The 21,215-nt window shown below is 40.2% G+C and overlaps 1 protein-coding gene across 2 annotated transcripts in view; it reads right to left on the reverse strand.

Moving 5' to 3' along the window:
• Positions 1–21,215, reverse strand: part of LOC141230226 (4-hydroxyphenylpyruvate dioxygenase) — a 96,721-nt gene that overhangs the window by 21,676 nt on the left and 53,830 nt on the right. Inside the window, exons 7-10 of one of the 2 annotated variants that reach the window (XM_073667577.1) lie at positions 11,292–11,381; positions 10,879–10,985; positions 9,462–9,539; positions 3,993–4,155 (exon numbers count right to left, since the gene is read on the reverse strand). In XM_073667577.1, the coding sequence (XP_073523678.1) occupies positions 3,993–4,155; positions 9,462–9,539; positions 10,879–10,985; positions 11,292–11,381 (438 nt within the window). The remainder of the gene's footprint in view (positions 1–3,992; positions 4,156–9,461; positions 9,540–10,878; positions 10,986–11,291; positions 11,382–21,215) is intronic. The other variant, XM_073667578.1, reaches the window with a different exon arrangement.

Here is a 21,215-nt window from a genome sequence, read left to right on the forward strand (position 1 = left end):
TGGGGAGTGCAGTTTACTCTATATAGGTCTATGGAGAGTGCAGTATACTCTATGGAGGACTATGGGGAGTGCAGTATACTATATGGAGGACTATGGGGTGCATTATACTATATGGAAGGTAATGTGGTGCATATACTAGTATATGGAGGTCTATGTGGGGCCCATTATACTAAATGGAAGGCTATGTGAGGGCTATTTGAATATTTGGAGGGCAGTGTGGTGGCCATTATAATTTTTGGAGGGCTATGTGGGCTCTATTATAATATTTGGAGTGCTAGGTGGGAGCCTTTATACTGTATGCAAGCAATTATACAATGTGAAGTTTTGAGTGGGGGCCATTATACTGTTTGGAGGGCTAATGGGGGCCATTATACATTGTGGAGAGGTGTGGGGCCATTATCCTGTATGTAGACCCATTACACTGTATGGAGAGCTGTGTGGGGGTCACAGTTGGAGGATCATACTGTGTTGGGGTCACCATAGTTTGGCAGAGGAGTTGAGGTGAGGTACAGTAGGGTCATCATGTGCGTGTGGGGGAGTACTGTGGAGGAATTCACTGTGGGGTATTATACAGTGTTTGTGGGGCTCTTTTGTTGGCATCATATTTTGTGGGTGCAATGAAAAGGGAATCTAGGGCTTCAGCTGGAGTAAAATTACTTTGGGGGTCAAACTGTGGGGACTCCCACAAATTGGCAAAACAGGGAACTTTTATCATTGTTAAAATAGAGCAGCAGTGTGCATACTTGACCACCTTTCCATTCTTTATAGGACAGCCAAGTATTGCTCTTCGCTTTCTCCAGCAAACTTTATAGACAAAGAATAGAGCAGTGATCGAACATGTCAACTGCTGCTCCACTCATACGGTCGAGGTCAAAATGCAGTGCACGGACTGGCCGGCAGCTCTCCTGACCCAAGCGTGACAGCTGCATAGAAATACATGAAGCTGTCACGCTCCGGTTGGGAGAGCCGCCGGCCAGTCCATGCACTGCATTCCGATCTCAGTCCAATTTAAAAGGCCGTCTGCGCTCTACCGGGGATACAAGTGCCCCGTTCTGCTGATTGCTGGGGGACAAAGTGGTTTTTATCTCTACCAATCTATAAGTTGTCACCTGTCCCATGGATAAGTGAAAATTTCTTCTTTTTATTGGACATCCCCTTTTAAAGTGGATTTGTCACCATATTTCAGAAAACAAACTACATATATTATGTATTTCTCTTAGTTGTGATGGGGCCAGTGTACTTGCTTTGTAAATTCATGTTAGAATTGCTTTGTAATCATTCTTGAAAGTTTTATCACCTGATATTAAAAAGAATATCTTCTTTTATCAGCTGATTCTTTCTTTGAAGTAAAACATTGTTTTAAAAAAGGTAGGAAAATGCTTTACCTCACAAAAAGAATCCGCTGCGATCCCATGCTGTCCTGTCTGTATACTCTTTTGCTTCCTCCCCTGCCCAGGAGCTGTGGTATGATCAGACCATGTTCCATACACGGTCAGACACAGCCATTACACAGCACACAGCAGAGGCACATTTATAAGATTATCTCAGCACAGGAATATTTTATTTAAACACATCCAATTGTGGAAGTTATAATTAATAGATCTTGGAATAATAATAATCAACTTTCGTTTGTGGGAAAACTCCTTTAAGTGACACTGTACCCGGAAATTAATTCTATAGGTCAGTTTCCGTAAGGATTCTACATCGAGTTTTTCTGCTGGTACCCATTATTCATTCCAAGCAGGGCTGTGGAGTCGGAGCCCATTTTGGTGGAGTCGGAGTCGGTATAAAATGGACCGACTCCAACTCCTAAAATATATAATAAATTGGGTGCAGTAGTACAATGCAGTTTGTGGGGAATTGTTTTTCATAAGAATTTGGGAAAGTTATGAAATGTCCTATAAATGTCTGTCCTATTCCTGATCTAAGGGTCTAGACTTTTAGCTGAGATGAATCTGTGCTACAGTAAATTTATCACTTAACCATGAGCCATGTATGAGGGAGTCGGAGTCATGGAGTTGGAGTCATGGAAATTGAGGAGTCGGAGGTTTGGCTTACCGACTCCACAGCCCTGATTCCAAGGGAACAAACCCTTAGGCCATGGCCCCACTATCAGTATTCGGTCAGTATTTTTCTCAGGAGTGGGAGCCAAAACCAGGAGTGGGTGATAAATGCGGAATTGGTGATTTGTTTCTATTATACCTTTTCTCTGATTGTTCCTCACCTGGTTTTGGCTCCAACTCCTGAGAAAAAATACTGACCAAATACTGATAGTGGGGCCGTGGCCTTACAATGGTTTCCCAATCTGGGACATTTTTGCAGCTCCCATAGAAATGAATGGAGAGAGCTAGGTATGTGTGGCTCCTCTTCATTACTTACAGTGTGCCTTTTGGCCCAGTTCTACAGATAGATATGGGTCTCAGCTTTGCGTCAAACATATATCAGATAATTAGGTCTTATCCTGTAAATATGATATAGATGTTCCTTAAGGGACAAATCCATTTAAACTGTGCTGGGAGCTGGAGTACAAAGCTATAAATATATATTAAAGAGTAATGTAAACTTTTTTTTTCTTTCATTTTAATGCTGGATATGTAATTTCAAAAATATTAAGAATAACACTCTAAGCCTCCATCACCAGCCCCCTTCTGTGCGCCAGTCTCGAGGGCTGCTCCTGCATAGCGCTATCATTGGCTCGGTATCCTACAATTGCAGTGAGAGTGTTGGGCAGTCTCTGCTACTGCACTCCTGCACTGTGGCTGCTAGGAGGCAGTGAACACACAGGGCTTCTCCTTTGCTTAAAGGGACTCTGTCAGCACAGAATGACTGTTCAAACCAAGCCCAGGCGCTCGGTGCTTCATGGCGGGGCCAATCATTATACACCTTCCCACCTGCTGGTTTCCCCTCTATCTCCTCCCTTCTCCAGCTCTATGAAATCAGAGCTGTCAATCAAATAATGGGGTGGAGATAGAGGGAAAACCAGCAGGTGGGAAGGTGTATATAAATGATTGGCCCCACCATGAAGCACCGAGCGGCTGTACTTGGTTTGAACAGTCATTCTGTGCTGACATACACCAGATGCAGTTGTTCAGCTTAATTCTGCATCTACAGTTCTATGCAGACAGGAGGCGCTGGAGGTAGAGCTCCTCCCTCCCATCTACATAGAATCTCATCAGTAGCAGCTGCCATCTCCTATCTCAGGAATGGGAGAGTCTGTCTTCACCGAATACAGATTTTGCCTCAGAATTGAGAATTTTTATACTGACTGATCAATTTTTGACAGAGAAAGAAGCAAATTTTTCTGATAAGAAATATTACAAAGTTATTTATTTTCATGTGTGCTATTGATTTCTGAAATAAAAATTAAAACATCAGTAAGGCTTTAAATCTGCTACATCTCCATCAGAGAAAACAGGAATTCTATTAAAACTGCACCAAGCAGCCCAGTAAGTGACACATCCCTGGAATTAGGCTTTCTTGCCCTATGTTATGCTGCTCTCAGATTATATAGCAAAAATCTGCTGACAAAATCTCTTTAATTCTATAAAAAAAACTTGCAAATTACAGATCCAACATTAAAATAATAAAAAAGGTGTAGTTACTCTTTAGGAAGGCAAGCATCAGAGAATTTAGTATATAGTAACAAATAAAAACAAAATAATGTTCAAGAGTGGACAGTCACTTTAATGAATTACTAGAAAGCCTCTCTTTCGCTGAAGGACTGTTCCCATAATATGTATTGTATGGAAATTCAGATTGTTGGCTGTTTAACACCTCGGCTGGTCAACTGTTATCAGCCCCAGTGGCTGCCTAATGTAAATGGTATATGGAGCCAAAAGAGCACAGCCCTGTACACCAGCGTAGTGGCCGCTCCTGGGTACTGCAGATCAACTACTATTTACTATATTACTCTCTGTATAGAGCTGTGCTGTTTACATGTGGCTGATAACAGTTAATAGCCCACTAATGACATGCCATCAAACATTTGTTACCTGTATCTGTGACTTTTTCTTCCCAGGAGCTGGTTCATTTATTGGCATTTTTATAGTCTCCTCATAATTTGTCACCACAATTGAACGCAGGGCACTGTAGTCTGTATGAATCTGTTTGTCATCTACAGACCAGAATCTGTGGAAGAGCAGGCACTTTTGATACCTAAAAGTACATAGATTATTTTTAAATATGTGTTATTTTATTCAGTATGATAAATAATATGTAATCACTTTAATCCCTCTAGAGATGAGTCCACTGCACTGTGTATGCGGCAAGGGTCAGCTTTGTTATCTAGTGGACACCTGCCTGCAATTGGCAGGATCAAAAATTTACTCTGATTCCAGCAATTTAATCCCCTAGAGCAGGGATGTCAAACTTAAACTCACAGAGGGCCAAAATGAAAAACTTGGACAAAGTTACGGGCCAACCAGTATACAGAATAATGAGCCCAAAATAGTCTTCTATACAGAAAAATGGGCCCCACATAGTCTTCCATACAGAATAATGGGCCCCACATAGTCCTCCATACACTATAATGGGCCCCACATAGTCCTCCATACACTATAATGGGCCCCACATAGTCCTCCATACAGAATAATGGGCCCCATATAGTCTTCCATACAGAATAATGGGCCCCACATAGTCCTCCATACAGTATAATGCCCCCCACATAGTCCTCCATACAGAATAATGGGCCCCACATAGTCCTCCATACAGAATAATGGGCCCCACATAGCCCTCCATGCACAATAATCGGCCCCACATAACCCTCCATACAGAATAATGGGCCCCACATAGTCCTCCATACAGAATAATGGGCCCCACATAGTCCTCCAAACAGTAAAATGGGCCTCACATAGTCCTCCATATAGAATAATGTCCTCCATATAGAATAATTTCCCCACATAGGGGAGGTGGTTCTGGTGTCGGGGGCCAAATATAACGACCCTGAGGGCCAGATTTGGCCCACAGGTCAGAGTTTGACACATGTGCCCTAGATCAGTGTTACCCAACTCCAGTCCTCAAGGCCCACCAACAGGTCATGTTTTCAGGATTTCCTTAGTATTACACAGGTGATGGAATTATTGCCTGTGCAATACTAAGGAAATCCTGAAAACATGACCTGTTGGTGGGCCTTGAAGACTGGAGTTCGGGAACACTTCCCTAGATGATGCAATCAGTAACACCAGTGATGGGGCATTTGATTTAACACAATCACATGGATTTTCAAGACTTTTGCAATTCACCCTGGCATGCTGGATATCGGCTTCTTGGCCAAATCCTGATTGATGACAAACCATTCTTGCCTAATTAGTGTATGGAGTTCATAATTATTTCTGTGTTTTGGTTTGTTCACCCGCTTTTTGAGGATTGACCACAGATTCTCAATGGGATTGAGATCTTGGGAGTTTCCAGGCCATACAACCAAAATGTCAATGTTTTGTTCACTGAGCCACTTAGTTATTACTTTCGCCTTGTGACATGGAACTCAATTATACTGGAAAAAGCATTGTTCATCACCAAATTGCTCCTGGATCATTGGAAGCTGTTCTTGAAGGATGTTTAGATACCCAGTGATGCCAAGATCTGGGCTCTGCACCCCCATCCCGAGAGAAGCGGGAGTGTGCATGGCCAGGCTTTGCTCAATTGAGGATGGGACAGCAAAACCCAGTTTTTGTGGTTACAGAGCTCCGATCTCAGGGGTCCCAGTAGTTGGATCCCAAGCAATCAGCGAGTTATCCCCTATACCTCAAAAATATAACAAATATCAAAATAAGCATTTTTCTATATTAAAGAAGCACTGGCATTAAAATTTTTATGGCCTAAACCTATGGGAATGTAGTGTAGGTGAATTAAGATACTCAACGACTGCAGTCTTCTCCAGTGTGTCTAATGCCTCACCAGTCCTCTTCTGGGTTACGTGACAAATTTTTGGACTTGCCCACTCATACTGGGTTTTGTGTAAGCTGGAAGTTGCTATTACTATGTAAGTTCATGGAGCCTCATTCTGACATTTCATAGACTTAAACATATGGACATAATTGTTCATACCTTTCTGTTAAAGTAAGAAAACCCCTCAATGGTCACTGAAATAACTTGAAACTGACAAAAGTAATTTTCAATTTAAATTTACTGAATATCAACTAATGAAAATCAGACATTACTTTTGAATGTAAAAAAAAAACCAAATGAATGAAATTGCCCTAGTGATGGTACCCCTAGGAATGATTGAAAATAAATCGACCATAGGGACATGTTAAACTAAGATGTATTCTGTAATTAGTATCACAGATGTCTACAAACTTGTAATCAGTCAGTCTGTCTATTTAGAGGGTGAAAAGTAGTCACTATGCTGTTTGGTATCACTGTGTGTGCGACACTGAACATGGACCAAAGAAAGCTAAGTATAGAGTTGTCTCGGGAGATTAAAAAGAAAATTATAGACAAACATGTCAAGCGTAAAGGCTATAAGACCATCTCCAAACAGCTTGATGTTCATGTTACTAAAGGTGGATTGTAGATTGTGAGCCTTCGCGGGCAGGGTCCTCTCTCCTCCTGTACCAGTCACTAACTCTTTTTGTTCAAGATTATTGTGTTTCTGCTATGTATACCCCTTTTTCACATGTAAAGTGCCATGGAATAAATGGTGCTATAATAATAAATAATAATAATAATAAAGGTGCATATATTATTGAGAAGTTTAAGGTCTATGGGACTGTAGTCAATGTCCGTGGCCATGGCCACAAGAGTAAAAATGGTGACAAATTGAAGAGACAGATATGAATGGTAACCAGGGAGTTCATAACAACCTCCAAAGAGATTAGAGGTGAACACCAAGGTCAAGGTGCATCAGTGTCAGATTGCATCATCTGTCACTGTCTTGGCAAAAGTGGACTTCATGGAACACAACCTGGGAGGAAACCACTGTTGAAAGCAAATAATGAAAAAGCAAGATTGGAATTTGCCAAAATGCATATTGACAAGCCTCAAAGACTATGGGAGAATGTCCTTTGACAAATGAGACAAAACCGGGGCTTTTGGGAAAGTCACATCAGCTCTATGTTCATAGACACAAAAATGAAGCTTCAAAAGAAAACAATATTGTACCTACTGTGGAACAGAGTGTCTTGTATCTGTTCAGGGTACAATAAAATATCAAAACTATCAAGGCATTCTGGAGCAAAATATGCTGCTCAGTGTCAGAAAGCTTGGTCTGAGAGCGAAGCATTGGACTATTCTGAAATGGCTCTTATCTAAATCTTATTGAACATCTATGGAATGAGCTGAAGAATGTAGTCTGGAGAAGGCACTCTTCAGACCTGAGATAGCGGGAGCAATTTGGTCAGGAGAAGTGGGCCAAAATACATGTTGACAGGTGCAGAAGTCTCATTGAGAGTTACAGAAATCGATTATTTACCCTAGAGGGGCGTGACTAAGTGACTGCTAGGTATTCACCAGAGCCTCTGGTGGTGAGGGTAGGCTTGGCTGCCACTAATCAGGTACCACTCCAGGGCAGTCCCCAGGTCTGTAGCAGCTAACTGGAGGGTCAGAGACATGGGTAAGAGGTACAGGAGGGGGAAGGCAAAGATGTCAGGTCAGAGCAGGCGGCACAGGTTCAATACACATAGCCTAAGTCAGGAGCGGAAAGGTCAGACAAGACGGGTAAACAGCTGTGTTGATAATAGTAACAATACATATAAGCACAGGACACTAGTAGACAAACTAACCAGGAACCAACGTTCAGGCAAGGAGTGGTGGGAGGAGCTGCTGCAAATATACCCTGCTAGGTCTAAGACAAGGAGAAGAAGTGCAGTGACTACGGTGAGCAGGGCAGCATGGAGGAGGTGTGTGGGTTACTGCCGTGACAGTTTGCAGTTATTGCCTCAAAAGATTGTCAACAAAATATTAAGTTACAAGTACCATCATTTTTGTCCAGGCTATTTCATTAGTTTGTTTTTTTTAACATTTTTCTGTTGAGCCACAATGCAATGTCTGATTTTCATTAGTTGATATTCAGTAATTTAAAGTTTCTATTGTCACTTTTAAGTTAATTCAGTGACCATTGTGGGTATTTCTTACTTTAACGGAAGGGTATGAACAATTATATCCACATGTGTACATTGTAAAAGCAACTTTCCTCCACATGACTCAGAAGAGGACTGAAGGGGTGCTGAACACCAGAAAAGACGTCTGTCGGTGGATATAGTAATACATCTGTACTACATATACATTCACACAGGTTTAGCCAATGCAAATTTTATTGGGATTCCTTCTTTAATTTTACAGGGGCCCCCTTACTCTCTTCTGACAGATGATGTCGGTTAAAAGAAGGATTGAGTAAGCTGCTGCCAAAGTTGTCTGGCAGTGGGTTACTCGCCTATCCCTATTGAAAACATGAAGACTTGGTTAAACCCAGTGAGCATATAAATGGGGTACTGATGAGGATAGTGGTCATTCACCTTCCAGCTATTGAAGGCACTGTCCTTACTTACATAATTTATTTTGAATTGTTTTGCACGGGATAAAAAATACATTGTTTGTAAAAATTGTGTCTGAGTTTTCAGATCTTTGTTACCGGACAGCACTTGTTCCCAGGAGCTTTGCTGTCTGACAACATGACATCTAGATGGGCCTGCTGAGTTCTAGAATTCATTGTCTTTCCAAAGAGGGCACTATCTCGAGTAAAAAGCCATTTTAAATAAGTGATATTAGAATTGTGATCATTCAACTGTGTTTATGGAGAATTTTTGTTTTCTGGGGGATATAAAGGAAAATATGGCTGTTATGCCAGTCCCCAGGTTTTGTGTGGTGTTGCAGCTAAGCTCGATTCACATCAGTGGAACTGAGCTACCTTGTTAGGCTGCAGTCAGAAAGCCGTAGATTTTCTCGTGCGAGATAATTCGGCAGATTATCTGTCAGAGTTTGAGCCGAGTGTCATCTTACTGTGCTTCAATTTTCTACCATGAGAAAATCGGAGCACAGTTGTGAAGATGGAGAACTTAATTTCTCCATCTTCTCTATTGTCTGAGTGTGCGGATATCGGACTGCACTCAGATAACATCCAAGTACAGTCTAATGTTTTACACACACACATAAACTTGAATGGGTGCGTGTGATCCAAATTCGGGAGCCATTTGCATCATGCTGCAATTTTTTTCTCACTCCAAATCGGCATGAAAAAAAAAATCGCAGATCTGCACTGCCCCATAGTACTGTACAACATTGGGCCAAGTGGTATCAGATAAAACATCGGATAGCACTCGGCCGTTGTTATACACTCGCGTGAGTGAGCCCTTAGCATGTAGCAAAGTGTGGCAGTGATTTTGGAAGTAAACAGCCAGGCTTCTCCAATCCGTTACAGTCCATTTAAAGATACACTTTATAAATAAGCAATGCCTTTATGCTACAGAATTAGTGGATGGCAATATGGAGAGACCTTTGTAGCTTGGCTACATTTTTTCCATTACCAGTTCACAATGGGCTCCATTGCATTATCAGGCTGGTTTCCTACAATGTGATCAATGAAGTTCAGGCAACCTGATGGTCTGTAAGAAGAAGAAAGAAACATTATTCATTAATGTCATATACAATATTTCTGATATTGCAAACACTTTATGAAAATACTGACTTTATTATGTCAGTGTTGTTTTTTGATGTATTTGAAATCATAGTCTGAAGACTAGAAAATTAACTCGCGTTGCAATATGATGACAAATGACAGGTTTAATGGAACAGGTAATATGCGATTAAAAGAAATCTATCAGCAGGATTTTACCACCTAATATGAGAGCAGCATAATGTAGAGATAGAGACTCTGATTCCAGCGATGTGTCACTTACTGGGCTGCTTACTATAATTTTTACAAAATTATTGGTTTATTAGCAGGAGATTATCACTAAAGGACTAGTAAACCTGGTGCCATGTAGTCATCCATATTCATGAGCTCTGTATAACCCCACCCCCACCACTGATTGGCAGATTTCTGCCTATGCACAGTGTACACAGAATGCTGCCAATCAGTGGTGTGGGTGGGGTTATACAGAGCTCAGCATTTAGAGAACTGCTAGATCTGCAGCAGATAAAACAGTGATTTTATCAATATGGTAGCAAGCAGCCCAGTAAGCGATACATTGCTGTAATCCGGGTCTCTGCCTCTACATAATGCTCCTCTCAGATGGGGTAGTAAAAACCTGGTGACAGATTCCCTGTAATACAATGAATGGTTCCTTTTCATTTGTTTTGACCATCAGCAGACCAAAAATGTAATTGTATTAAATTTGTTTAGCCACTTAATTTACTATAAATAATTGACAAACCAAATGGGTAACCCCTTTTTCTGTAAAAATTATTCAAATATTATGTTATTTATAGCTCTTGGTAAATGCTGTAATATAAAAATGCCCAAATAAAATCTATGAATATTCACCTATTGAATCTCATGCAGCTCCAGCACGGATGCTCCTGTGCTTCCCCTTGGTCTTTGTGAACTTCCCTTGAATATTTTGAACAAAGACATCAAGCGGATCCAAGTGACCCCTGCATCCAGTTACTGTTCTCACAACGTACTTGATCAGTGATCCACTGGCTTGTACATTATAGCTTCACTGCCAGGAAGGTACCAAAGACTGGTGGGGACCACAAGGGTATCAGTGCTGGACGCACCAGGATCGAAATATAATTGTTTTTTTTTAACTGATCACATTTTCTCTTCTTATCCTAATTCTATTCTATATAACAAATGAATCATGACATAAGTAACAAACCTTAATAATTCTGGTATTATCCATGTATTGTGTGTGTACAGAGAAAGCCTTTTAATGGTTTTGTATGAATCTTTGTGTGTTGTTTTAGTAATATTATACATGTTACCACAGTCTCACTCACAATGAAGATAACAGTGGGTCACTGTACAGAGGCTTTTTAAAACCTGGGAGGAAGACACCTTGATATGGCCCCAGGTATTCAACGAGGGTATGTGTAGTATCTCCATACTGCAAGAGAAAAAAAAGTGAAATAGTAGCATGTGTATTCAACAGCTACCAGTTCTATCATTACTCCTAGAAAGAATTTGCTCCAGGCAAATCACCTAGGAAGTGAAATGAAGTCCCCCCTCCCAGTCACTGTCAGAAGGGAAAACTGGCTCATCAGAGAAAAGTCAGTGATCAAAGCCATAGAGTTTAATCACTGGACAAAGCGGAGCCTGGGGGAAAAGGAAAACAACCAGTAGATCTCAATAATATCTGGTGTCAGAAAAGAAACTGATAATTCAATCAGCCCTAAAGAGAGTCAAAACGTACCGTCTGTAGGACTGCATATCTAACTCTGCCGCCATCATCCTCTTCAATCCAAGGCTCTTTTATGACGACAGCTCCTTGTTCCTTGGCTTTCTTTAAACAGACAGGCATTTGGTTCAAAAAGTTAGAAAAGTGCAGGAAAAAATAATGTCTTCTTGTCGTAAAGTCCAGTTATAGAAATGCAGTTGATTTAAAGTCAATCTACTGCAAGATTTGGCCAGAGATGACGCCTTATACTTAAGTGATTTTTTTTTTCTATACACAGATGGGAAGGCTGGAGGTGGAATTAAGGTGCTATATCCAGGCAGCGTTGCCCAGAAGTGCCTGGCTTATATGCATGAACATTCTCCTCTGGTTTAAAAATGGGGGATTGGTGATAGGGTTTGGCAGACATGCCAAAGATTTACTTGACCCACACTGTTTTTGTAAGTCGTCCACTGTTAAAAAGATTCCAGGGGTCTAATGTAGACAAGCATGTGAAAACATATAAAAAATGTATGATGTAATAAAAAAAAAAAACAAGACAGTACAAAATATATAAAAAATACAACACCGTGAATATAAAAATTACTTTGCTGGCCAACCACAGGCTGAGCAACTAAAATATAATATACATTTGAGGTGTGAGGGTATCTGCGATCTGCCTAGGGTACAATATTTTTTTTTTTAAATAATGTATAAAAATTACAGGGGAGAGAGTGAAAATAAATATATCAGTATAATCTGTTAAATAAGTTAAATTACGATTTAAATTAGTCAAATATGTATGGAAAAGAATGTGTGCAGTCTACAGGCTTATCTGACTCCTCTATTTATGCCCAAAGTAGCATAATACATGGATCAATCACACCCACAGTGCCGACAGAGACCCAGAAGACGCCATTAGGGCGAAACTCAGAGTTGACTGGATGACTTTGTTATTGATGTGATTTTATATGTACTGAATTGTTTTTAAGAATGATTTTGTAAGTAGTAAAAAATCATTGATGTTATAGAAAACTCGACTATTGCAAGACAAGTATAGTGGAGAGACAAGAAGATAGAAAAAGATGCCGAAAATAGGCAAAAGATGTATCATCTGTGCTGGCATTCTGGCAAGAGTGCAAATTGGTGCCAGCTTGTCACGACACTGTTAGATATCCCAGGGTAGTGGCTCCTTCCCTATCCCTAAAGCTAGGGGCACCCTAGCTATCCCTGCTTCCTGGATTACGTCTAATGATGAAGATGCTGGGGCCACGTGCCTTGCTGAGCTCCATATCAGCCCTTATCTGTCCCCTCCCTTATCCAGGGAAGTGGGGAGTAGTTGTGTATGAGAATACACAAACCAGACTAACAAGAGAGCACGTACAGGGATAAATTAAAATACCAATCATGCAAAAATGCACTCACAAACAACAGAATGGAACATGGTGAAGTAAAGGGAAGGAAAAAACAAATAGGAGAGGATGAGGATATGCACACAGACAAATCACCAAGCAACAGTCTTTAACACACCAAACGCCTCCTCAAACAATAAACACCTCCAACTCCAGAACCAGGCAGTATAAAACTAACACTGGCAATCCCTGATTGCCAGAGGCGGGTATATATAGCTGAGGGGAGTGGCCAACACTAAACAGCTGAGACCATCAAAGCAGAAAAGTTCAGAGACTCTCAATTGAACAGATTAACCCCTGCACTGCCAGCAGAAACTCCTACATTGTTTAATACGATGGCGAAGTGCTTCTAATCAGTGCAGGAATATGTGAAATCAGGCCCTGTGGTCTTCTGGCCCCTCTCTGTCGCGGTAAACCCGTGACACAGCTATTGTGCTACTTTTGATAGGAAAACTCTGAAGCCTTCACATTCTTTCCGTTATATATTTTTCACAAAAAGTGACAACAGATCTTGTTAGTTGAAACCGCTTCATTCTTTATATTAAGATTCATTATTTGGTGCAAAATAAGAAAGTGAAAAACATTACTCCAATAAACTTCTCACCATTGTATATTTATATACAGTTTGCGTATGGATAAGCTAAGCAGATTGGATCACTAAGTGCCAAAATTAATGTATTTTTCAATCTGCTTACAGGCTATTATATGAAAACTTATTTTCTTATCCAGTTCTGACCATAATATAAAAAAAAAATATTCAGATGGACCAAATTTTTTTCATCTTTTCCAAACACAAATATTTAGCATTTTTAAACTATGGGATAAATAAACACAAAGCTAAATTGCAAGTGAATGAGGCCTTCTATTGCTGTAACCTTGAGACATATGACAAACCAGACTGTCCTTGCCTGCATAGTACGTCATTGTAAGGACTCACCTCCCACCTCTTATTAACACGTCATTTTTCCAGTAACGTATGTATATAAGAATTAATGGAGACATATTTACAGACAGTATGTCACTCTTCTATATTTACAAGATGTGTATTAAATGTCTCTTTTTAATGTTTAGCCCGATGCTGTACTACTCATTGCTGTTGCACAGTAATCCTGGCCATCGCCGGAGCATTGACACATAGATCTATAGTAGCAGGGTAATATTCTATGGCCATCACAGTATAAAAGGAAAATATTTAGGGGAGAGCAGTATCCAAAAGCAGATGGGTAATGATTGACCTACTAACAAATGTGAATCCTATGTACTGTATCATTATGGAACATATGTATGTATATGTAAAAGTAATATTCATAGACAATGAAAAACAATAGTAGCATTAGGATTTTGATGAAATATACAATTTCTCTTTTGATGGTCAAATTTTATAAATTGTGTCTTTACTATGCTATTACATCTAACTATTTAATGTGTAGAGTACCATGCCTATATCACTTATCTAAATGGGACCTATAAGCTCTCCTGACATGTCTGTATCAATAAATACTTCTATTCCCCATGAAATAGCAATTCTGGGTCAATTTTTCTAATAACTTTATTGGTCCATGCCGCTGTAAAATAATGAATAAATGAATAAATTGTCAACTGGGTGTTACCATTCCCATTGTTAATAGGGTGTCTCTCCACATAGTCTGGCGTTGTCAGCACTGATTGGATAATGTAATACTATATCAGGACACCCCCTCAACTAATAACACCTAGGCTTCAATTTAATAATAATTTTCAAGAGGAATAATAGGGAAATGACACATTACAGATTCTTAAGAAAAGAAGCTCTAGAATTATTTGATGGAGAATACAAGTGTATAGTACAGCAGACTTGTCATGAGTGGTGAAAGGTCTTTTTTAAAGCAGTTGTCTATAATACTTAAAGGGTTCTCTCAAATGAAAGCTATGACAATGATAATCTGACCGATGCAGGTTCAGCTTCTCTAAACCCCGCAGATCAGCTGTTATTACTGAGAAGGGACATGGGGTGAGACATTTTCCCTACAGCAACCAATGTCTTGGAGATATAGCATTAGATGATGGACATTGAAATTAATGATTATATAAAATGTATAGACGAACCAGGTCCTACTGAGTGGAAGCAGTCCTGGTTCAAAGGGGCTAGGAGGTTCCCAAGCAAATGTCTAAAAGGACAGCTGAGTACAAAAGTTGGCACTCCTGGTGTCATGTCCATCAGTAATAACAAATGTCATGCTCTAAGGCAAGGGTGGGGAACCTCTGACTCATGGGCCATTTACATAATTTGCTCTGGCCCTTTCATAGAATCATAGAATCATAGAATGGTAGAGTTGGAAGGGACCTCCTGGGTCATCTGGTCCAACCCCCTGCTCAAAGCAGGATTCACTAAATCATCTCAGACAGATGTCTGTCCAGCCTCTGTTTGAAGACGTCCATTGAAGGGGAACTCACCACCTCTCGTGGCAGCCTGTTCCACTCATTAATCACCCTAACTGTCAAAAAGTTTTTTCTAATATCTAATCTATGTCTCCTCCCATTTAGTTTCATCCCATTGCTTCTAGTCTTTCCTTGTGCAAATGAGAATAAAGATGATCCTTCTACAATGTGACAGCCCTTGACATATTTGTATACAGCTATTAAGTCTCCTCTCAGTCTTCTTTTTTGCAAGCTAAACATTCCCAAATCCTGCAACCGTTCCTCATAGGACATGGTTTGCAGACCAGTCACCATTCTGGTCGCTCTTCTCTGAACTTGCTCCAGTTTGTCTATGTCTTTTTTAAAATGTGGTGCCCAAAACTGTACACAGTATTCCAGATGAGGTCTGACCAAAGAGGAGTAAAGACCGATAATGACTTCACGTGATCTAGACTGTATGCTTCTGTTAATACATCCCAGAATTGTATTTGCCTTTTTTGCTGCTGCATCACACTGTTGACTCATGTTCAGTCTATGATCTATTAGTATACCTAAGTCTTTTTCGCATGTACTGTTGCTTAGCTCTATTCCTCCCATTCTGTATATGCTTTTTTCATTTTTATTGCCCAGATGTAGTACCTTGCATTTTTCCCTGTTAAAAACCATTCTGTTGGTTGCTGCCCACTGCTCCAGTTTATTTAGGTCTTTTTGAATCCTCTCTCTCTCTTCTCTAGTATTAGCTATCCCTCCTAGCTTTGTGTCATCAGCAAATTTAATCAGTTTACCCTCAATTCCTTCATCTAAATCATTGATAAAGATGTTGAACAATACAGGTCCCAGGACGGAGCCCTGTGGTACCCCACTTGAGACATTCATCCAGCTGGATGTGAAGCCATTTACAACCACCCTTTGAGTCCGATCACTAAGCCAGTTATGAATCCACCTAACAGTTGCCTGGTCCATTGCATACTTGGTCATTTTTTCAATAAGGATGGTGTGAGATACTTTGTCAAATGCTTTGCTGAAGTCAAGATATACTATATCAACAGCATTTCCCTGATCCACCCAGTCAGTGATTCTGTCATAGAAGAAAATTAAGTTAGTCTGACATGACTTGTTAGTTACAAACCCATGCTGACTCTGGTTAATCACTTCATTCTTATCCAGGTACTTACATACATGTTGTTTAATAATTTGTTCAAAGATCTTTCCTGGTATAGAAGTCAGACTCACCGGCCTCTAGTTCCCTGGGTCCACCTTCTTCCCCTTTTTGAAGATAGGAACAACATTTGCTCTTCTCCAGTCTTTTGGGACTTCTCCTGTTCTCCAAGAATTTTCAAAGATTATGGAGAGTGGTTCTAAAATTTCTTCTACGATCTCCTTCAGTACTCTGGGGTGTAATTCATCTGGACCTGGAGACTTGAACTCATTTATGTTAGCTAAATATTCCCTCACAATCTTTCTGTTTACAGATAACTTGGATTCCTCTATTCCTTTAAAAGGACAGTGAAGATCAGTTGATGTTACATTTTCTTTCTGAGAGAAAACAGATGCAAAATAGGAATTAAAAAGTTCGGCCTTCTCAACATCCTCTCTTACCATTTCTCCATTTTCATCCTGTAAAAATCCTATAGCATCTTTGACTTTTCTTTTACTTTTGACATACCCCCAAAATCCTTTTTTATTGCTTTTGACATCTCTTGCAAGCCTTAATTCATTGTCAGCTTTAGCTAACATGATACGTGCCCTGCAGGATCTGCAGACTGCATTATAATCTTCTTTAGATATGCCTCCCTCTTTCCATTTAATAAACATTTCTTTCTTTCTTTTTAGCATGTGTTTAAGTTCTGTGTTCATCCATCCTGGTTTCCTTAAATGCTTCCCATTCTTCCTACTTTTCGGGATTGTTAACGATTGTGCTTTGAGAATCTCATTTTTAAAAATTTCCCATCCTTCCTGGACATTTTTGTCCTTAAGGACATCCAGCCATTGGATCCCTCCTATTCTCTTTCTGAGTCTCTTAAAATCTGCCTTTCTAAAATCTAACCTTGAAGTTTTAGTCTTCACATGTCTTCCTCCTCTAGTTATCCAAAATTCTATAATAGCATGATCGCTGCCTCCTAGGGTCCCAGCCACCTTTACCTCCTCAACCATTTCCTCCCTGTTTATAAGGATTAGATCCAAAGTAGCAGATCCCCTTGTTTTCTCCCCTACCTTTTGGAAGATAAAGTTGTCAGCAAGAGAGGATAAGAATTTGCTTGACCTGTTAGTTTTACTTGAGAGAGATTCCCAACAAATGTCTGGATAGTTGAAATCTCCCATGACCACCAAGTCATATTTTTTGGAGAACTTGGTCATTTGATACATAAAGAGTTCATCCATATCTTCAGCTTGCCCAGGTGGCCTGTAGTAAATGCCTACAATGGTGTCCTTTCCGTTGTTCTCTCCTTGTATTCTTACCCAAACAGTTTCCACAGAACTCCCAGTCTCTGAAGCTTCAATCTCTGTGCAGATATACGCTTTTCTAACATACAATGCGACACCTCCTCCTCGTTTATCAAGTCTGTTTCTTGCAAATAAGTTGTATCCTTTTAGCCTTTTATTCCAATCATGTGTATCGTCCCACCAAGTTTCAGTGATTCCAATGACATCATATTTCTTTTCCTGCATTAGTAGTTCCAATTCTCCTTGTTTGTTGCCCATGCTTTGTGCATTTGTATAAAAACATTTTAGTTTGTGATTGGTTTCTCTTCCTCCCATATTTTTATTATTTAAATTGTTTTGTCTTTGTTCTTCCTTTCCACTTTCAGTAGCAGAGATCTCAATAGTATTTGTCAGCTGTATGGCTTTTTCTGGCCTTTTGCTTCCCTTCCCACATTGTTCTAGTTTAAAGCTCTCCTGATGAGTGTAGCAAGGCGACTTCCAAATACATGTTTTCCAGTCTTCGTAAGGTGCACCCCATCTCTAGCAAGTAGTCCATCGTATAGGTAATTCATTCCGTGATCCAGAAATCCAAATCCTTGTTGACGGCACCATCGACGTAGCCAGTTGTTCACCTGTAGAATCTTATTCCACCTCATTGTTCCATGGCCATCCACTGGGAGGATGGATGAGAAGACCACCTGCGCTCCCAATTCTTTCACTTTCTTGCCTAAGTCTTCAAAGTCACTGCAGATGGTTTCCAGGTCCTTTCTTGCGGTGTCATTTGTCCCCACATGTATTAGCAGGAATGGGTAGTGATCTGTAGGTCTGAAGAGTCTTGATATCCTGTCAGACACATCTTTAATTTTTGCTCCTGGAAGACAGCACATTTCTCTTGAGGTTATGTCTGGTCTGCAGATAGCGGCCTCAGTTCCTCTTAACAGGGAATCCCCCATGACCACCACTCTCCGTTTTTTCTTCACAACATTCTTCTTTCTCCATCCAGGAGAATTCTGAGGGCTTACAAGGTTATTCATTGCTGGCAAAGTCTTATTTTGCTGTATTTCTTCATGGTTCTCCTGCGTGAGAGCCTGGTACTGGTTCCTGAGCAGTATGGGTGCTGACTGCCTCTCGATCCTCCTGCTTCTGTGGGTCACATGCTTCCATTCCTCTGTTTCGTCAGGTGCAGTTCGAATTTCTTCTCTTTCTGAATCATGAAGAGATAATTCTGCTCTGTCTAAGAACTCTTCACCTTCCTTAATGATTTTCAAGGTAGTTAACCTCTCTTCTAGATTTCGCAACTTTTCCTCCAACAGGGACACAAGCTTGCATTTCTGGCATGTGAAGTTTGGCTTTTCCACTGGCAAGTCTGTGAACATGTAGCAGGATATGCAGCTCACCAAATGGCTCCTGGACTCTTCCATGTTCTTACTGTTAATGTTCTGAAAACAGTGAAAAAAGCTTCAAAAAAAAGTTTCAAAATGCGCGCGCCTACCGGCGCGTGGTTTACCGATGTCCTCTTTTCAGCTCCAACAGCCAAAATCCAGTGTTCTTTGAGCTCGCGGAGACTCTTCACTTACCCCAAAATGCAGTGGGAATATGCAAATTATCTCCTCAGGACTCCTCCCCTGGTTTGGCAGACTGAGGGCCGCAGTGCTTGAGCCACCATCCCTTTAATTATTCCCTAGATTGCGCGCATGAAGCATGCACTTCAGAATGCGTAGTGTACACTACTGAGCCCTGCAGCACATGCAACATTGGATTACATCCTGAAGCTGGTTAATGTTAATTTCAGGATGTACTTTGTGGGCGGAATTAGCGCTGCAGTCATAAATCCTTGTTTCTTGTTGTGTCACAGCCTTCTGTGGGAAGTATATAGCAGATGCAGCGTATACTATCAAATGTACGTATATCAGTCTGTGTCCCCTATGTTATGTATACACAGTACTATCAGTGTCTCCTTTGTGATGTGTATACAGTAGTCACAGTGCCTTTTATGTAATGCATTTATAGCAGTCTCTATGTATCCTATGTGATGTATATACAGCAGTCTGTCTGATACTGCTGTATATGCATCACATAGGAGACACTGAGACTGCTGTATATGCATCACATAGGAGACTCTGAGACTGCTATATATACATCACATAAGACACTGATACTGCTGTATATACATCACATAAGATACACTGATACACTGCTATACATCACATAGTAGACATAGAGACTGCTGTATATATATCACAGACACTGACTACTGTATAAATCGCATATGAGACACTGACACTGCTGTATACATATTACATAGGATACACTGAGGCTGTTCTATACATCACATAAGAAATACTGAGACTACTGTATTACTGTATATACATCACATAGGAGACACTCCTATGTGATGCATTTACAGCAGTATCAGTGTTTCCTATGTGATGTATATACAGTAGTCTTTGTATTTCCTATGTGATGTATAGAGCAGTCTCAGTGCATCCTATGTAATGTGTATACAGCAGTGCGATGCATAAAGTAGTCAGTGTCTGTGATATATATACAGCAGTCTTTGTCTACTATGTATCCTATGTGATGCATATACTGCAGACTTAGTGTATCTTATGTGATGTATTTACAGCAGTCTCAGTGTCTCCTGTCTAATGTACACACCAGTCTCACTGTATCCTATGGGATGTATATACAGCAATCGTAGTGTATCCTATGTGATATACATCAATCTCAGTGTATCCCATGTGATGTATATACAGCAGTCTCAGTGTATCCTATGTGTATCCTATGTGATCTGTATAAATCAGTGTCAGTGTCTCCTATACAGTGGATACAGTAGTCAGTGTCTGTGATGTATATACAGCAGAGTCTCCTATGTAATGTATACAGCAGTCTCAATGTATATTGTATGATGTATATACAGCATCTCGGTGTATCTTATGTGATGTATACAGGAGATCTCCCACTACTTGAGTTCTATGAATGTTACGTGAGCAGTGATGAATTTCCCACTTTGAGGTGACATACATTGAAATATATGCTACAACTTATCATCGCAAATAGTTGACTGCGCTCCAGAGCAATGTAAACTTGGAAAAGCATTTGCTAATAGCAACATTATCAATACCACCTCGCATCACATGTCTCACCAAAGAGAAGCAGTTCCAGCCGTCACATTAGCAGTGAATTATTTAAATGATTGACCAAATAAAGCAAGACAAATTTTAATGGTGATGATTTTGTACGGTCCACATATTATGTTAGACATATCTAAATGACCCTTGGAAGAAAAAAAGACCCCCCCCCCCTTCTCTATGGCTTCTCTTACTGCACAAATATATGGGCATGTACAGAACCTTTAGCACATGCAAAAATGTATGTACAGAGCAGATGTACTTTAACTATTTTTAACATATACGCTAACATTATCTCTAGTTGCGGGTTTACACGGCACAATATATACAAACCAGTCTGTGGTCATTTACTGGCCGATGAACGTATTAGCGCGTGGCATGATATTTAATAAGATCGTTCTGTGTTCTTAGAATATCATTTTATCAGCAGCACAAATTCTGATTACACAGCGATGTGTTGCCGAGTGATTACTTTTAAGCCAGTTTAAAAATCATCTCACCCGACAAACAAGTGTTTTGCTAGTTCGTTTGGTTTTGACCGGCTGTTAGTTGGGAATGCTCTTACCACAATTATTGACTTGCCTAAATGAGCCCTAACT

This window comes from Phyllobates terribilis, unplaced genomic scaffold (genome assembly GCF_046119375.1).
Source record: "Phyllobates terribilis strain yellow unplaced genomic scaffold, ASM4611937v1 Scaffold_2__4_contigs__length_985480577, whole genome shotgun sequence".
Lineage (NCBI taxonomy): Eukaryota > Metazoa > Chordata > Amphibia > Anura > Dendrobatidae > Phyllobates > Phyllobates terribilis.